The sequence below is a fragment of the Penaeus vannamei genome, chromosome 20 (genome assembly GCF_042767895.1).
Source record: "Penaeus vannamei isolate JL-2024 chromosome 20, ASM4276789v1, whole genome shotgun sequence".
Classification (NCBI taxonomy): domain Eukaryota; kingdom Metazoa; phylum Arthropoda; class Malacostraca; order Decapoda; family Penaeidae; genus Penaeus; species Penaeus vannamei.
The window spans coordinates 21,013,183-21,033,018 of record NC_091568.1 but is presented as its reverse complement, the minus strand read 5'-3'; the positions used below and the strand labels follow the sequence as shown (position 1 = coordinate 21,033,018).

Sequence of the window (19,836 nt, the reverse complement as noted above, 5' to 3'; positions counted from 1 at the left end):
CACATGACTTCCTGTATCGATGGATTCCTCTCACCCTCAAATACACATACATTAGAAATTATGCCACAGAACCCCCAGAACCCCCACAATCTTGGCCCTGATCGCAGGGGAGGGCATGAAAGGTAACAGGGAATTGTAAGGTAAACTAACAATAATAATATAACATTATGAAGATAATAAGATACTATCTCATTATACTGTTGAATTCAGTGGGTCGTGCCTCAAACTCTCCCCACATTTGGGGGCTGCCACCCCTAACTCCCACTCATAAAAACTAAGAATTCTCCATGTATTCACAGCAGAACAGAGAGTCAGACATACTCAGCATTGGGCACTCTGACATTGCAGTTTGATGCTCTACCCTGCTGTAAAAACACAGGATTCTTCATCTTAAATTGCAAGGAATGGGGGAGCAAGCCTCTTATAATAGATAATATAGAGACTGTTTTTGTGTATGACTTATTTTACCCTGCAATTTCCCTGGTACCTTTCCTGCCTTTCCCTATAATTGGGGCCAGGATTATAACTAATGGGGTAGTTTCCATGGTATGAGTTCAATATATTTTTTTTAGAAGAGAGTGAGAGGAATCTATCAATACCAAAATCAGTTATGCGAAGGTATTCTGAAAGGTAATTTTTCAAAACAGTGGATCATAACACGTGATCACAATGATTTTGGTATCGATGGATTCCTCTCATTTTCAAGTAAATTTTTTCCTGGAAACACCTTAAAACCCCACACTCTTGTCCCCAATAGCTGGAAAGGACACGAAAGGTACACAGGACACTGTGGGTTAAACTATAAATAATATACACAGAGTCAGTCACAATATTACCTGAACATCATTCACATTCGGCATGAGGCGCTCCCGCATGTCGGTCATACATGTTCTCTTGCTGTTAATACATGGATTTGTGTTCCATTGCAGGAGTTGGAGGATATCAGCCCCCTGCATTGGCCAATAAATCTTTGCTGCTGCCCCTTACCCCTGTCCAGAAAAACAAAGAATCCTCCACATATTCACAGCGGGGGAGAGCTTAAAATCGCCAAGCAAGAACAGCGCTGCCAAGTCTGTCCAATTAATTATTCTAGGCAGGGGTTGACCTGCACAAGATAATATAGTCACTGCCTCTAGGTAGATTATTCATATCTTAGTCTGCAATTTCCATTGTAAGTCACATGCCCCCTCCTTCTATCAGTACCAAGTTAAGACGCTAATGGGCCCAGTTAAAAAAAAAAAATTCGCAAATACGTCTGGAGGGAGCAATGGCAATGTATGGGCTGCAAGTTTAAGCAAAGAAAATTTATAATGAGAGCAACAGCAATAGTTTTTCATCAAAGTAATAGACCTGCATGCAAGGAACTGTAGACAGCAAGCGGCAAGCAACCAGAGGTTTTGTTTAACCCCAAGCCGCCAGGCAAGAAGATTTTGTAGACCAGGCAGGGGGTGAGGGGGCAGCAGCCCCCCCCCATGTGTCTACATTTTCTATAAACTCATTTTCTGTTAATTCATTTTCTATAACTACATTTTCTATGAAGGTCACATTTTCTGTGCACTACTTTCAACCAGTGTAGAAACATTGCCGATTACTAATTATTTAATCCATTATCTAATCATATTACACTAACATTTCCTCTATTTCTTTCAAGCTTATACATTATACGTATTATTCTATGTAATGCAGATATTTTATGATTAATAATTTTGTTATCATAGCCTTGATTAACTGTTGTTACAATGTAACATTATTGCCTCTTTATATTAACTGCCTCCCCTGTTAGAATACACAACGTTCATTACTTGAACACTTTCTGGTAAGCTCTTAATATGGATGGATTCAGCAATTTTTGTGCGCAGTGTGACATGGGGTAAGTTAAAAATATTTGTTTAAATGAACAGTGAATTAGTTTTACTTCACATATTAAGCAAAGTGGAATTTTTATACTTTTGAGTGTCTCTTTCTTTAATGTAGTGGCTGCCATTTTGACGCTGCGCTGTTTTAGTCCGATTTTTTCACGTGTGCAACGATTTTACATTGATTCAATTATGGTTTATGCAATAGACAACGCATTTATGTAAGGCGATATACCCCTAGGAAAGGGGGTATGGGGGCTTGCCCCTAGTAGGGAAATACCCCCAGAGAAGGGGGTCTGGAAGGTATGCCTCATTTGTACGGTGAAATACCCCTCAGGAAAGGGTTAAGGAAATACCCTAGGGAAGGGGGTCCAGGTTAGGTTAGGTTAAGAAATTACATCAGGATTTCGGCAACACTGACTCCGGCGCATCTTGCAGCGGTGCCAGACTCTTGTTCAGATTTTGCATTTTTGATAATTGTTGGAGACTGCGACGCACCCAGAGGCTAAATTCCAAAGGGAGGGGGAAGGGGGTGGGGGTAATGGATATATTGGATTTCATAAAGTTCCAAACCGAGGGTGGGATAGAGAATGTAACTATAATGTCAAACTTTTTCTTAAAGATGAGCCAACCTTTTTCTTTCAAAAACAAAAATAACCATATAATCAGAAAGACGAGCCAAACTTTGTCTGATGGACAAATAAATACCCCCAAAGTAAACAAGTGCAAAACGTAATGCGTACGAACTAAATATCCGATACACAAAAGAGTTTTGAACAATATAACACAAATTTTCGTTATCATACGAACATAAATACTGAAACATAACATATCAAAATAATTCCCCCCCCCCCTTATTAGCACAATGTCAAATTATTACCAAATCAAATTATCAATACATTTAACAGATACTGTCTGTGTGGAGGGTACAGACGAGCTGCGGTGAGGAGGAATTGGTGGAATCTTTTGTTCTCCGCCGGGTACTTCAATTGAAAAATGGCCATGGCCAAGTACCCAGCGAAGTGGTATGTCCTCCTGCCGAAGTGGTGCACTTCAACAATGGGATTGCTGGTGCGCATCGATAGTTTCCCCTGTTTGCGCCCTGCTCGATCTGTAGTCTGGGAGCGACATTTGGCACCTAAAAGCTTTTATTTTGCTATAATTTATAAAAATATTATAATTTACAAGGTTTACCTTCATTATAGGTGCCATTGCATAAAATCTTTATCATATAAATAAATCTGCTACTATCGGAGATAAGCAAACTCCATCCAAAACAACTCCATCCGATGAGCAAGTGGCGCAGGAATGGGCATGATACAATGCCATCTGTTTTTTGGTCCACAACAGCCATGGCATGTACGTACATGCCACCCGTCGGCTACGGGTTAATGATGTTAAGGGGGCCGTTGCGCTCGAGAACAAAGTTCGTCAGCTATGATCGGATATTCATGATTTCTTAATATGTTATACATAAATATTAAGTGATAAACACCACCAAGTTTCGTATCATTTGGCTAATAAATAATAAAGTTATTAACGAAAAACAAGTTTTTGAACAATCACAGCCTCTTAAAAATGGTATTTATCCATTGAACAAATTTGTTGAAAAAATTACCACCTATAGTCTATAGCAATACCTAAAATTTGAAAGACCAGAGTTTTACATTTTGTTTTAGATTAGTGGGAATTTATTCTTTTCTAAATGCCCAGTCTTATAAACATTACGATATCATATATATACTACTATTACCTAAAATGAAAAGTTTCTCTAAGAAAACCATCACAAATATATTCAGCTTCTAAACGATCCAAACCCCATTAGAATCGCCCAAGTATTTATGGATGAATTTTTAAAATGCTGACAATGTTGACAAAAGTGTAGTTTTGAGATAATGGGCTCCAAAATTTTGGATTTCCCTTGATATTTTTTTCTTTTTGTTTTGTTTTTTTAGGATTCTAATCTCTGTGGCAATCTTGCTGCATTCTATTGCATTCACATGGTATTCTGAAGTGTAGCTGGTACACTGTCCCCTCCTTTTGCAAAGTACTAATGGTAATAACTGCACATAATTGTGGAATTACTGCCTGTCAACACAGGTTTTCCAGTACTTAACCTGGCCACATGAGGTATTTAAATGTATAAAAACTATTGCAGTTGTGATTAAGGGGACCGTCCCGGAAAATGGCCACCTTTCCATACTCTTTACATCATAAAAAAATATTGGTTAGAGATAACTGATTGATTCCTTTTGCATGATATAGAGTATAGAATTGCACTTTGTTATATATATAAATTTTAACCTTGCTACCCCATAGGGGGGGAGGGGCACCCTCCAAAAAGTCAGGGAAAAAAAATATTTTTTTTTTTTTGCTGGTCTTCGGTACATCCCAATTATCACAGTTCTTTACTGAATATTTCCCCAAAAATACTTGTTAGATCAACCATAGCCTATAGCCAGATAAAAAACTTTTTTTTTTTTTTTTTTATCTTTTGAAGAAATGGGGAACTGTGGATGGCAACATTAGTACAAAATCATTCTAATTATAAGGTCCTGGCATGAATACAACATGGTGGTTCAATTTTGAGAATTTTAAAAGCATATGAATTTAGTACATTGAATTTGAGAACTTAAAAAAGTTCCATGCCTCACACGGAGGGGGGGTCACAGGGTGTTTATAATTTTCGAGGAGGATCATATGTACATGAACGCACGCACATAAAGTTAAAAAGAGTAATCATAATCATTTAGTAGGCCTACATTGACTTACATATCTAAATAACAAAATATATTAGTTATCCCTCTCATATCATTTTCTTTGATAATTGTCAATATTAACAGATTGCAAAGGAAAACAAGTGTAGAGTTTATGATTAGCCATTTGCACCCATTATCTTTAATAAGAAATGCATAAAATCATGCAGACGCCTAGGTGTTGTGGGATATTTGCCAATTTATGGTGCCTAAGACTTACAGTAATGTCTAAACATTTTCATTTTCATCGGGAACGCATGAAACAGTTGCGATAGCTTTTTGAACACCAGACAAAGACTACGCATACAACCGAGCTCAAAATTCCCTATAGTTTTTATTTCAGAACAGGTATTACCGAGTACTATCATCTTCAACATGAAATAATCTGTTTAAAAGAAGTTTAAAAATCTGACATTTAGGTGACATTCGTATTTAATTGGTCTTTACAACGGTAACTACCAATTTCAAATCAATTCAAATTGCTCCCTGCTGTGATGTACCAACTGTTGAGCGAAATGTAACGTAAATATTTCAATCCTTCCTTATATGGCTATTTTTAAACATTAGTGCTTCGTATGTGATATTACCTCGTAAACTAAAACATACAACCAGGGAGTCTCGATCGAAGCATATTTCGTCATAAATCACAGTGATATAATTTTTTCCTGATATTGATATAAAAGTGTTCCTTGAACATTCACGAATTCATATCTATGCACAATGTCATAATTAAATGCTGTATGTACGAATGCCACAAGCAAAAGTCCACATAGGTGTACCTGGGCGCTCATTAGCGATGTTCCTCTCCGGGTGCTGAGGGACTCGCGCGTCAGCTGCAAGACAACGAGCCATAGCAGGCGCTTAATACTCGTTTGGTAGTTTCCTCATCCATGTACCTATACTATATGCTAGCTAACTCAATTTAACCCCCTTCCCCCCCTCCATTTGGGACGTATTTCTGATTATATTACGGTTATTAAATAATAGAATAACATCTACAGTTAGTATTGTCCCCTTACTTTGTTATATGGGCCTACTCTGCAACAGGGTGTTATGGAGGTAGGAGCTGACAACCTTTTTCTCTGATTTTCTAGTGGAGGTTTGTCTCCCAGAACTCCAGGCTTGGCGATCAGCTGATGGGTAAACAGAGTTGCCAGCTAGCTACCTGAGAATTCGGAAAAAAAAAAAAATAATAATAATAATAAAATAATAAATAAGTAAATAAATATATATATATATAAAAAATAAAAATAAACATTATCGAGTAAATTTTCACAGACCAGACAATGTAAACATCGGAGGGGGGGTGGGTCAGATATTTAGTCATAACTCTTTTAATTTTACATATTTAGCAAAAATATTGCTTCACGAGATTGCCAAAGCCCACTAGGTTAGAGGAGATTTTTTTTTTTTAATTTCAAGTATTTTTGAAAATTTTCATTCCGACGGGCCCCTTAAGCAAAAAGAGAGTCGCGCGTCTCCACGGCTACAAGGGAAAAATCCCTACTCTTGCAGCATACTCCTCCAAAAACCCACTGACCTTCTATTACTCGACCTACTTTATATTTATGTTTTCCAAATTTAGATTCATCAATCTCCCCAGTCGTAAATGGTCCTGTTTGGGAAATTAAACTCACACCATGCAGATTTATAGGAAAACCTCTCTCTCACATACAGATTGACAAATTTTTAATTAGTTTCAGAATCAAGCTTGCTGTTATCAAACCAGGTGTTCTTAAAAAGTGATTTTTTGAAATTGCATCTTTTTTTTTGGGGGGGGGGGGTTGTCACACCTGAATGAATTCATTTCATCATGGCGGTATTCGTCGTCGCATTTCGAGCATTTCATGGCCCCCAAAATGAGGTCATTCAACCTGCAAAGAGCAAGATGGAAGGCTGGCCGCCATATCTTTCCCAAAAGTGCCAGCATATAGCATGAAATAATTATTGTTAAAAAATCATTTACCCATTATGATAAAAGCGACACCAAAATATTATTTGTAATTTGATAAGACAAATATTTAATATCTTTTAAAATATTTAAACTTACCCCTTGTCACATTGCACACAGAAATTGCTACCTCCTGCCATGCCAGTGGCTTATAGGTAAGTGTGTGCGTAATAAATATTGTGTATTGTTCCAACATTGGAGCCAATTAATCTAACGTTGTTAGACTGTTAACAATCAATCAAGGTTATGATAACGAAAATACAAATTGTAAAATAACTACATAACATTGAATAACGAATCAAATGTAAAAGCATAAAAGGAATAGAGGAAATGTTAGTAGAAATAAGATAAAATAATATATCAAAAAAATCGTAATTGGTAATGATTCCACGTTGGTTGAAAGTGGTGCACAAAAAACGTGACCTTCATAGAAAATGCATTTACAGAAAATGAGACACATGCAGAAAACGATTTCATTGTAAATGTAAACATAAACAAGGATATCCGGCTGCGGAAGGTTGTTATGGACTCTGTCTCTGCGAGGCACACAGCGCCGTGTTTTTTCCATTTAAAGGTAAACATAATGCATATGCTTCTTATAGTATGTTCTATCCCATTCTATTTCTCCCACTCTATAAGATAGCATTGTCCATTTTGCTCTATCTATGCATGTCAGTCTCTTCAACCTCTACTGCATTTTTTTTCTCAAAATTTTCAATTTTGATTCCACTATTTCTCCCGTGTGTGTGTTTCCCTCCCCTTCAACCCCCAATTCTCCATGGGTCCCCAAGATTGAAAGGGGTAGAAGAAAGGAAAAGGAAAAAAAAAAAAAAAAAAAAAACGCCATCGTGCGGGCTTTATCTACGCACAAACCTTGATGATTAGAATAAATATAAAAAAATGAAACAGCATCATTGTTTTGTTTACAAAAGGAAGGAAAGGATATCGGATGGCAATTTTTATAATACTGAGATTTCATAATGGGCTCACAGACACTTGCATGTAAAATAACTTTGTAATTATTGAGTTGCAGTAAAGTTCATAGAAGATAAGCTTCTTAGAATCACTCGCTCTATCGTTTACATATATTATTTTACGTCTAATACATTTTACCTATACCAAATGTAGTTGTGAAATACCAATATTTGCAATAGAAGATACAATAACAATAATCTGCAATTATAATAAGTCAGTGAGTGTTATTCATATTTGTTTTTGAATATGGTTGGGTGATTTTTATTCATATTTGCTTTTAAATATGGATGAGTGAGTGTTATTCATATTTGTTTTTAAATATGGATGGACTTTGTTTTGTTTTGTTGTATTAGGTATGTTGGAATTCAGATATCTGCAAGAAAAAAAAGTGGGTGCAAATGTGAAAAATGTTCATACTGTGACTCAAAAGTATTGAAGATCTGCACCACTGCCAGCATTTGCATGTTTTTCAACCTGGCTAATGGAGGGGTTTGGAGGGTTTCTGCAGTATATCTACATATTTGCAATGTAGGCAGCAACATGAATCCAAAGGTACCGAAATCGTCACGATCCGTTAAAGGGAAATATTGTAAAAAAATACCAGAGTAAGTAACATCTACTACGTTTCATGCTTCTTTAGCAAAATAATAAAAGTAAAATTGTAATTAAAGACGCGAAAGAATTTTGAGAATGTTTTATATTGTATCGGTGATAAGACTTACCTTTATTTGGGAAGTAACTAATTGAATGAATGAACACAAGCTGTAGAAAGCTTCACTGTCTTTTTAAGGGTTCCTTAGCCTTTAGATTCCTCTTCAGTATCGCATCAACTTCGGGCTCTGTCCAAGAATCAACCGACGCCAACCACTTTTTGCTTTAAGAACTGCTTAATAATTAACAAAGCCAAAGTCATATGTTAGAAAACGTTGTATGTATCCGAAATATGTCGTACATTAGTCAAACATATTAATGGCAAATGAATTTCAGAGAAATTTGTGCTTCACGCTCATTCCCCCGCTTGTCTTTGGCTCTTCAACAAACAACATTGAAAACCAAGTCAATGGTTCTTTTCTGAGATAGTATGTTAATGTTTTAGGCAATAACGATAGGCCTCAAGTGCACTCATTTGTTTCTCTTATATGAATCTATATATTCATATTCATAAAGTACACTTCGAAAACCAGAATCATCAATAATAAACGCACACAAACACCCTCATGCCTATCAGAGATCGTATGATCCCTACAACAAAGAATTGAAACGCGCAATTTAGAGAGTTACTTTCAAGACGCTATACATCTCTCGATCGTTTTCACCTTTAAAATCTACGCGGACTCATAAAGTCTATATGGTATTTTTCAGAATATCTTGGCGTAACAGAGCGCGACGATTCTGGTATCGACGGAATCATCTCTCTCTCCACTATCCAAGTATATTTAAATTATGCCGCGCCCCCCCCCCCCCCTCATTAGCAACAATTCCAGCCTCGACAGTAGGACAGGGTATGAGAGGTACCAGGGAATTGAATTGAATATAGTAAATGCTTAACTATAGTAATACACAATTAATGTCACAGTCAGGGGGGGGGGCATAGGGGGCGCTGCCCTCTGCGCCCCGCCTAGCCCCTGGTGTGCTGCCGCTCCCCAACACCAGTCTGAAAGACAGAATCCACTACGTATATACTGCAAGATGGAGCATGAGTCACCCTTCCAGCTCAGCGGGATCTGTCAATCAATGCCTAGGTCATATATTGCCGTGTCCGCCCTTCATGGAAATCGTATACTCGACCCTGCCGTAAATACGTTGAGAATTCTTTGGTTTTCCTCGATGTGGGGTACAGTGAGGTATTATCTCCTTTATGCTATTATATTATTGTTTACCTTTTATGCCTTCCCTTGCTATTATGGCCAAGGATGTGGGAGTTAGGGGGTTCCGCGACATAATTCCTATATGTGTGTACTAGAGGGTTAGAGGAATGGATACTAAAATCGTCAGTATCGGTTATATGAAGTCCTGTGAAAAATTGTCAACACTAATGATCTTCTGAAGCCTAGTCCAGAACAAGATACATTGTTAATCAACACTATCTGACACCGTTGTTCAAGAAATCCAAGAATCTCTCGTAACTCTTGCAAATATTGCGAGACACGATTTCATACCAACGTCCAAATCAAAATTCTTTGTTATTGCTATAATGTTTATTGTTGTTATTATTACTGTAATCATCATTATTGTTAATATCACTACACAAATAGTTATAATGAAAATGACTAATAATTAGGATAATAAATATTTATAATAACTTCAATAATCATAACAATAAGGATGATTATGGCGATAATTACTATAATCATAATAATCATTTAAATAATGACAATAATGGTGATAATAATAATAATTAAAGAGGACAGTTATGATTTAAAAAAAAAATAGGCTAAAAGTAATGAATTCGAAAAAACGGCAAAATCGATTGAATTACCTTTTGAGAGAATAGTCGAAAAAAGCCTTTTCGATTATGAATGATAATTATGTTGATTTTACCAATAATTCTGTTAATTATCATCCTTTTATTGTCATCAAAATAATGACAATAATGATAATAATGGTACTAATGATAATAACAATCAAAGAGGACATTTATGATAAAAAAATAGGTTAAAAGTAATAAGTTCTCAAAAGTCAAAAATGCGGCAAAATCCCGCGAATAGTCGAAAAAAACTTTTTCGATTCTAAATGATAATTATGATGATTTTAGCAATAGTTCTGTCAATTAGGATAATTTTGATGATAATCCAATAAGTATTGACAATAATGATGATAATGACAATAATAATGATAATAAAAATGATAATCATAATGATAATTTTGATAGTAATTGCAATAATAGCAATTATTAACAATATCCTAATGATTTTCATACTACTACTAATAACAGAATTAATGATAATAACTTTATTACTACTAATAATAGAAATGATAATTTTATTAAGGTTATTACTACTATATTGTTGTTGATATCATTATAATTATAATTATTGTTAATATCTATATATATATATATATATATATATATATATATATATATATATATATATATACATATCTATCAGTTAAGAGACTTGCAAACTAGGGAGTTTAGAGAAGTCCATTTGGAAAATATGAAGAGCACTAGCTCCAGGAGCTAGGAGATCATATCCAGAGATGAGACCAGACGAGGAGTCTATCATCCCTGAAGGCAATCAGGAGGAAGAAGACGAACGGGAAATGGAGTACCTTATGAATTATCCTAGACCAGTTGGCGATGGAGCCGAAACGATGCAAAGGACGGAAGCTCAACCTTCAGGGGAAGAGGATGAGGGACCGGATGTAATTGTAGAGGATGAATTCAATAAAGAGTCTATTCCAGGAAAAGCCAATAATTGTTGTAAGATGAGAATGGATATCACAAACAATACAGATTCCAACAATGCTTCTGCAAATAACGCTGAGGGCGAAAGCAGAATGAATGATGGAATGAATGAAACTCATGGGAGGAATGTTAGTTCTGAGCATGCGGGTAGGGAACCTATGCATGGGAGACGTACTAGCAGACGTACAAAGTATGGACCCGGATATTATGCACGGTTGCACGAGGGACCATAGTAGAACTAACCATAACTAGACATGATCACACATGACCACATGACACACCAACACGTATTTTCATCATCATCATCAAGGGGGCTGACACCGACGGGGGCGCATAGCCGCATCCACCCTTCGCTTCCACCTACGAGGATCCCTCATGGCTAGACGCCAGGCAGGGACTCGGCCCATCTCTAATTCTTCACGGCAGGTTTGGTCGATCTGCCCAAGCCACGACCTCTTAGGTCGTCCCACAGGCCTCCTCCACCCAGGGTTGTCTCGAATAGAGACGACCTGATGGGCAGGATCATCCTGAGGAAAGCGAGCCAGGTGGCCGTATAGCCTGAGTTGGCGATCACGGATTGTGCAGATAACAGGTCCTGTGCCAGTCTCACGGTGCAACCGTTGGTTGAACACATGGTCCCGCCAACAGTACCCCATGATCTGGCGCAAGGACCTATTACAAAAGGCTTCAAGACAAGCCTCCAAGGCACAGGACAATGTCCAGGTTTCGCTACCGTATAGCAAAACTGGCTTTATCAGGGCCTTGAAAACCCGTAGCTTGGTCCTTCTGCACAGGTACCGACATCTCCAAATACTCTTGTTGAGAGAGTTCATGACCCCTGCTGCCAGGCCAATCCGTCTGCTGACTTCATGGTTTGACAGCCCAGAGTTATGACTACCAAGGTATGTAAAGCTCTCTGTGACTTCAATGTCCTCGCCGCAAGCACGTACCGGCTGAACAGGTTCTCCTAACAAGTCCCCAAATTCCTGGACCTTGGTCTTGGTCCAGGAGACCTCTAGACCCAGGGGTTTCGCTTCATTGCTAAATGCATCGAGAGCCGCCACTAAGGTTTCCAAAGACTCAGAATGGCAACGTCATCAGCAAAGTCAAGGTCTGTAACCTTGATATTGCCCAGCGTTGCCCCACAATGACTTTGAACAGTAGCTCTGCCCAGTATCCAGTCCATGCAAGTGTTGAAAAGAGTTGGTGCAAGGACACAGCCTTGCCTCACTCCTGAACTAACAGGAAAGAAGCTCGACAGGCCCCCACCACACTTAACAGCACTTTCAGTACCAGTATACAGGCTTGCTATTAGTCCAATAATCCTTGTTGGTATTCCTCTCAGCCTCAGGATCTCCCAAAGTGACTCCCGATGCACCGTATTGAATGCCTTCTTGAGGTCGATGTAGGCTGCAAGCAGCCCACGCCCGAACTCACGGCGGCGCTCTACAATGACTCGAAGTGCGAGGATACGGTCTATTGTGGACTTACCAGGAGTGAATCCGGATTGCTCCAGTCTCTGGTGCCTCAGTAGATAGTCTCTGATACGTCTCAGAAGGATGTGGGCGAGAACCTTGCCTGGTATACTGAGCAGTGTGATGCCTCGGTGATTGCTGCAGTCCCAACAGTCCCCCTTCCCCTTCCAGAGAGGGATGACCACACCCCTCAACAGGTCAGGAGGAACGGAACCGGACTGCCAGATGGCAGCCAGGACAACATGTAACCCCCATGCCATAGGTTCACCACCAACCTTTAACAGTTCAGCTGGTATGCCGCAGATACCAGCTGCTTTACCATTCTTCAGCTTGGAAATCGCCCCCCTAACTTCAGTTAGGGAGGAAGGGTCCTCACTGATAGGTGGATCCGGCAGCGGGATCTCGACACTACTCGCATCCAAGTTAACTGCTGGTGGGTCAACCTGGTACAGCTGCTCAAAATACTCAGCCCAACGTCCCCGCACCGCAACAGGATCTGAAACGATCTGACCACTTACTGAGCGAACTGCTGTCACCTGTGAAGAGGGCTTGGAGTTCAGCTTTCTCAGGGCTTGGTATGCAGGACGAAGGTCATTTACTAAGAAATGGCCTTCTACCTCCTCTGCAAGACTCCTAATAAACTGTTCCTTGTCCCTTCTTAACAGGGATCGAGTTCTGCGCACATGAGAACGGTGCAATCCCCAATCCCCTGTCAGCCAAGCCGCTTGACATGCATCTGTGGCTTCCAGTGTTTCCTGCGAGATGGAATTCTGTACTGCTCTCAGGCGTACACCAATCGTATCTTGAGCTGCATCAAGCGTTACACGCTTAAAGGTATCCCACAGAAGAACAGGGTCTGTCAGACTGCCAAGCACTGCGAAACGATCAGAGATTGCCTCAGCAAACCCGCGGGCACACTCCCCCTCCCTCAGCCTGTCCAAATGAAACACCCTAGGGTTTTGAAGTGGACCCGGAGGGTAGCCACAACCAATCTATGGTCAGTACCACAGAACTCAGCACTCCTATACACCCTGCAATTCTGAAGGATCCTCCAACGAGTGCTAACGAGTATGTGGTCGATCTCCTTGGCAGCATTACCCGCATCACTGTACCATGTCCAGCGATGTGGGTCTGGGTGCTGGTACCAGGAGCCAGAAATCCTCAATTTCTGGGACCTAGCAAAGTCCCGGAAAAGGAGGCTATTCTCACTACCGGCATCAGCTCCTGAACCATGGGGACCGACAGACATCTCATAGCCAGCTCGATCACAGCCAGATACCGCATTGACGTCGCCCAGAACAATGCGAATATCTCGTTGGGGACATCTGTCTACCACAGATGTAAGTTTGGTGTAGAACATCTCTTTTACGTCAAGTTTACAAACATCGGTAGGAGCGTACACAGCAATAAGGGACATGAAGCCAAAAGATAGCTTCAATCTCAATACCATTATACGCTCATCAACAGGAGTAACCTCTACTACCGAGGGCTGGAGTCTGCTGGAGATGGTGGCCATCACTGCGGCCCGACCAGTAATAAGTGTAGCCACCTACATAGGTCATGCCGCTGCCAGGCCTCCTCACCTCCGAGAGAGCAGCCACCTCAACTCTCAGCCTCCCCAGTTCCCTCGACAGTAGTGGCAACCGATCATCCTGACGCAAAGAACGGATGTTCCAAGCCCCCACCCTGACTTCCCGCCTGAGGTTCAGCCTCTGGCAGTCGCTCCGGGTGGATGCCACCTCTGCCACCCCCACCGACGCTGCCCCATATAAAAGGGGGTGGTGGGTTGCGTGCCCCATCATCCACCTGTGGGGTTCCCGAGGGCTTTCCCCCATAAGCTTCACTCTGGGCTGGCGGCCACCAGAGCGCAGGCGAGACGAGTAGTTGCCGTTCCCAGCCTGCGCTCCAGCAGTCGCCCTCCCAGCAGGGCCCACAGTCCGCCTCACTTGCTGGGTGGGAGGGGCTTTTCCCCTCCTCCCAGCCTCTCCATTCATAAGACGCACTGCCGATTGGTTTATATCTGGGGGGAGGAGGACTGGCAAGGCCCACCTCCCCCGAGCCTCCCATTAACCCCAGGGGGCTAGGGGGCAGGAGTTGGTACAGAGCCAGGGCGTGTCCACAGACCGGTGGGCCATGACCCTGAACCTCTGGGGCCTCCTGCTGCTCCGAGATCCCCCTCAGTTTAGCCTGGAACCGCAAGGTACCCAGTTTCCATGGGAGGCCACGAGGAGGCACTGCAGGGAGTCTCGATGATGGAGAGGCTATGCACTGGCAGGGGGAGGCTTATGCAGAGCTGCTCCCTTTTTCGCACGAGGCTAGCCAGCGGTGGCAGCTGTAAGCAAGAAGGCATGCAAAAGCTCTTAACACTAACTAGACTACCACTCCATCGCTTCACACCACCCTGCGCATGAAGCACCCACCCATAATTATTTTGTTGGAAAGGACGTGGTGGTTACCAACATGGAATTAAAATGCTATGCTTCTTGCAGATATTGAACCATGTTGGGAGGGATGTGCATGCTGATCCTGGGAGCCTGCCTGTGGATGGTTTGTCAGGCGGAGAGCAATCCACCTCTTCTTCGGCCGGGGGTAGCCCTTATTAGAAGAGAGGAGAAGGTTCTCACCGAGAATATCCACTGGAAGGTTGTGCAATATCAGGACCTAGGACCCATTTCCGAGACTCTGGAACGGCTCAAGACGTCACTAGGAGTAATATCTACCGTCGTCAAGAGAGAAGAGAACTCTTCAGCTCATGGAGAAGCTAGAATGCGTTTAGTCGGGCATAGACTGGCGTTTATGACCAAAGGTTTCATAGAGGTTTTAACGGGTGTTAAAGAGAGCCAACATTGTAAAAGTCGGGTGAAAAGAAGCCTATTTGACGGGGTTGGAAGACTTCTTCATTCGATGTTTGGACTCTTAGATGACCGTAGTGGGGCTGAAGTTAAACGTTTAGGAGCTCAAACTGTGGCTATAAAACATCATTTATCACAGCAATTTACTGTTTTAAAGGATATGGCCAATACACTTGACTTGACAACTAAGGAGGTTGCATGGCTCGACTCTCATGTAAGGAAACTTTCACTTGATTTGAATAGGCAAATTGGGGAGGTTAACTGGGAGGTTCAGTGGAACGAAAAAATGGATAATTTGGAAGCCATTATCGGGTCACTTAATAAGGAAGTTCAGCGGGCTTGTGAGGTCATATTAATGGCATTGACAGGTCACGTGTCTCCTCGGTTGTTAACTGATGCTGTAGTAGAAGAGGTTCTATAGGTATTAGGGAATACGTTGGGAGCATCTTTTGATGTAATTAAGGATTTTGCCAAAATGGAATTGGTTAGGTGTGGTTATGAGTTAATCTTCACCATTACACTCTATATTCCCCAACCAGTCAAGTGGGAGTTGACAGAGGTAATATCAACTCCAATGCAAACAGATAAAGGACTAATTGCATTAAAGGATTTACCAATTAATATAGCTCAAACAGACTCTGAGGTTATAGAGTTTAGCAATGGAATGCTAGATGGGTGCATGAAATCAAAGGAATTCATTTTGTGTCCCAGAGCTTTAACATCGCCGATCAGTGTGACTGAATCGTGTGTATGTATGTTAGAAAGACTTCCAGGGGGAAGCAAGGGTATCCCTAATGTATGCAAGACAGAATGGGTGAAAGGGTTCACGCCAATCTTTAAGGTCTATAATGATCTCGGTGATCTACTTTATTCTAACAGGACTACACCAGCATTGTTAAAATGTTCAAGCGGTAGTAGACGTACCATAGAGCTCAAAGGAACAGGGTATTTGCATTTTCCGGGAGACTGTGCACTTGTTATAAATAAGGGAATAACAGTTTACAGTCGAAGGGAAAATGTATCCACTGGTTATGACTTTACCTCAGTCCACACTAATTTCTCGGAGTATGATAAGGTATTACAAGATGTTATGGAAACCATCTTGTCCAGAGATCTAAGGGTAGTTCATGATCATTTTAATCAGTCAAAAGCAAATTTGGATAAGGTTAATGCATCAATAAATGGCCTTGTGAAGGCAATTGCTTCCATAGACCAGGATAATGCTGTTCTGTTTGGTCGGACAGATTATCATTATGGTACTCGGGTTAACTCATGGGTTGGGGTAATCTTGGGACCTATTTTGATTATTATTAGCCTTTGCTTTACCTTATATCTCTGGAAGCGGTTGAGGCAGGAGAGAAATAAGAGGTTATCATTGTCAAGGGCCATTGAGTCATTGGTTGGCCCAGCTCTGCAACCTCTCTCCGACTCACCGTATGCACGTATACCTAGGGGGACTATGTCAACGGATATTACTTTATAAGTTCTGACAGCATCCTACTAAGACCGATTGGTGGTTTTCTCAGGAAGTCATAGGTCACCCGAGGACGTGATTTCAGTGGGGGAGCATGTCAACGGCCAGACTTATAGTAGTAGTATTTTAAAGGTAATCCTGACCCAAAGAGACCATTATACACCATGGAAATGGTTTTCCACTAGTTGTATGGTAGATGGAATGGTAGTTCAAGGGAGCTCCACATTCCATTGAAGCTACAGAATGTGTTGATCCCATGGAGGGGATAGGCCTTTAATGTTTTACAAGGCACTATAGACTGTGTCTCGGGAACATAGAGGTGATAATCTACAGGTCTTGTAAAGAACGGCACCACTGTGCTCAGCGCTGGGTCAGCAGGGTCAGGAGAGGCCAGGGCGCCTGTGTGGCACTCATGCCCGAGTTCAGTTTCAACCGTGATCGTGCGTGGACGCCGTGACGGTTAATTCAAAAGCGAATTTTGCTGTTTGGTTAGAATTACTGAATTCCGTATTCCAAGGGGAATCATCAGCCCGTCAGGAGACGAGTATAAACAATTCCAAGGGGAATTATCAGCCTGTCAGGAGACGAGCATAACCAACACTGTATACGTAAGTAACTACATTAAAAGTGTAAATTTACGTTGTGTTTATTGTAACCAATTGAAATTATATTGAGATATAATTGTCATATGCAAAACTAGGAAGTATTATATCCATAACACTGAGCCCGCTCCTGAGAGAGTGGAATATAAATCTATTATCCAGTGACTTATACAAAAAGTAGTATAACAACCCCTAAATTGGGGCTAGGTAATAACAATATATGCGTATGTGTAGATAAATATTGGCATACTCGGCTTTTATCACAAAATAAATGTTCTTATATGTGATCATGATATGAATATGAATTATTAAAATGACGAATATTTTATTTCGTCGTATCCAAAGACGGATTCAATAAACAGAATATATGCTACTTTATAATAATTTTAGAATCCTAACAGAACGTTAAACCATGGTTAATGTAAATACACGAATGTTCCATCAGTGAAGTTGTTTAACTAAAGTGTTAAACAACTTCTCGCACAAAATGCCATAGCATGTAGTTGACAACTCACTTACTCACTCTCTCTCTCTCTCTCTCTCTCTCTCTCTCTCTCTCTCTCTCTCTCTCTCTCTCTCTCTCTCTCTCTCTCTCTCTCTCTCTCTATATATATATATATATATATATATATATATATATATATATATAATTTCTTTTCTTAGAGGATGGGGGCTTCAGTGAATCGACTAATTAGGTATGCTTGATAAATTTGGAGATAGTCTTACTTTAGTTTAATTTGTAAAGAAATATGGCAATAACTTTAAAAGACAAATATTAGAACAACGTATTGTTATTCTAATCCCCGAGACAAAGGTGACGTGTTCATGCAACTTCTCGATTTCCTCCTTAACACTTCACATTCCCTCTTGGTATAATATATTTGCTGTTGGTAAGTCCTTACATTTCAAACATTGACAATATTCGCTCAAACATTTTTCGTCGGGTTTGAGTCACATACCTTGCCAGGCCTTCGAAGGACATTCAGATGGTTTTAGTCAGGGAACCACTTCGTTACTGCCCTAGACGTGTGGGCAGTTATCCTGTGCAAATGGGATTGTTTCTGAGAATGGCCATTTCTATATATTTGTCTTGGAGGTATTTCCCCTAGATTCAACATCATGCAGGAAGATCAATCCTCACGTCACAGCTCACGTGACGTGAGCTGTGACGTGTTCACCTCGCCGCTTCATAGATAATTCGTCTGTCAGATGTGAAAATCAAATAATAACAAAGAATCAGAACGAAATATGACGTATTGGACATTATTATTTATAAACAAATATGTATCGCAAAGTGAAATAAATCAATTTGTGAAAAGTTAGTAATATTTACGCCTTCTATCTCATCCAGCGATGAAGCTTTCCATGTATTTCCGGTGTATTTTTCTCTGTCCTTATTACTCAACCTTTCTTTGATGACATTCTGTGATTTATCCCATCTGCAAGTAATCCTTTTCTTCACCGTACGTCCTGTTACCAGTAGCTGCAGGTCTTCATGAATATTAGCTGCGCTGGTGAACGATGCCTGTTATGGATGCCCTCCTCCCATTTTATCTACCATATGCCGAGGTCTCTGAATATACCAGAGAAATGACTTTCCCTCGCCCTATCGTAGCAGCCTCTATTTGCGACCAGCTTGCCTTGCGTCCATCCTGGAAAAGGTGTCAGCTTGGCAGCACTCGTTTTCACCTCGGATTTTCCATGTCACTATGACGTCTTAGACCATCGAACATATTTTCTTTCTCAATTTACATATATTAGGATTGGTCATAAGAGATATGAAATATAAGATTTCATATTAACTTTCTAGGTTGTCCCTCTTTCTGCAAACTACTCAGGGACCCTGAGTAGTTTGCAGAAAGAGGGTGAACAAATAAGCTTTTCACACAGCGGGAAATTATTACTTCTAAGAAAATATATACATTACACTGCATTGACAAATAGAAAGAAAAAAATGGATATATGAAAAATAACAGTTCAAAGCTAGAAATTACCCTTTCATTATACTGAACAAATTATACAGCACATGTACTGGGAGTCGGTTCTTGGATTTGGGCTATTCACCCTTTTTGAAACCACCTCGCTAGTAGTTACATGAAACAAGCAAACATGTATTTTCTCGCTCAGCTGTTCGAGTATGGATGCGGCTCCTCAAAGAAACGCCAAGGTTTATGGCTTAATAATAACTGATTCTACATACTCTTTCGGAACTTATTACCAAATATGACTTCGTATTTCCATAGACGATGGACAAACACACACACACACAATGTTAAAGCATTTATAAATTCACTGTAGTGTCACTGCGACTTTGCGTTTAGTTCATGTTATATTAAACAGTGTAATGTAGCATGGTTTGTGTTAATTCAATAAGGATTTGGTTCTGACGAAAAGAAAAAAAATCAATGACTTCATTTGTTCCATTAGTCGCTACTACTACTACCTTTAGCAGATTTAGTTGTCATACATAGATGTCTAAAGTATAA

At 40.4% G+C, this 19,836-nt stretch overlaps 2 protein-coding genes across 10 annotated transcripts in view; one reads left to right on the top strand and one right to left on the bottom strand.

Moving 5' to 3' along the window:
* LOC113819827 (protein polybromo-1) overlaps positions 1–8,798 on the bottom strand; it is a 57,357-nt gene extending 48,559 nt beyond the window's left edge. For 4 of the 6 annotated variants that reach the window (XM_070135191.1, XM_070135189.1, XM_070135192.1 and 1 more), the window contains exon 1: positions 8,261–8,798. The gene's annotated coding sequence lies outside the window, so the exon portion shown is untranslated. Of the gene's footprint in view, positions 1–5,631; positions 5,778–8,260 lie in introns of all 6 variants that reach the window. The other 2 variants (XM_070135190.1, XM_070135194.1) reach the window with 1 other exon arrangement.
* A 36-nt stretch (positions 8,799–8,834) lies between these two features.
* LOC138865264 (uncharacterized) lies at positions 8,835–17,386 on the top strand. 4 transcript variants are annotated; one of them, XM_070135196.1, is made up of 2 exons: positions 9,001–9,332; positions 14,912–17,386. In XM_070135196.1, the coding sequence occupies exon 2, from the start codon at positions 15,750–15,752 to the stop codon at positions 16,755–16,757; it is 1,008 nt and encodes a 335-aa protein (XP_069991297.1). In that variant the 5' UTR covers positions 9,001–9,332; positions 14,912–15,749; the 3' UTR covers positions 16,758–17,386. The 4 variants fall into 3 exon arrangements, with proteins under 4 accessions (XP_069991296.1, XP_069991298.1, XP_069991297.1 ...); XM_070135195.1 differs by having other exon boundaries at positions 8,835–9,382; XM_070135197.1 differs by having other exon boundaries at positions 8,858–9,382.
* The last annotated feature ends 2,450 nt before the right edge of the window (positions 17,387–19,836 follow it).

Bases quoted from the DNA above. Each gene is read 5' to 3' on its own strand.
- LOC138865264 (XM_070135195.1), top strand. From the start codon at position 15,750: ATGGAATTGGTTAGGTGTGGTTATGAGTTAATCTTCACCATTACACTC.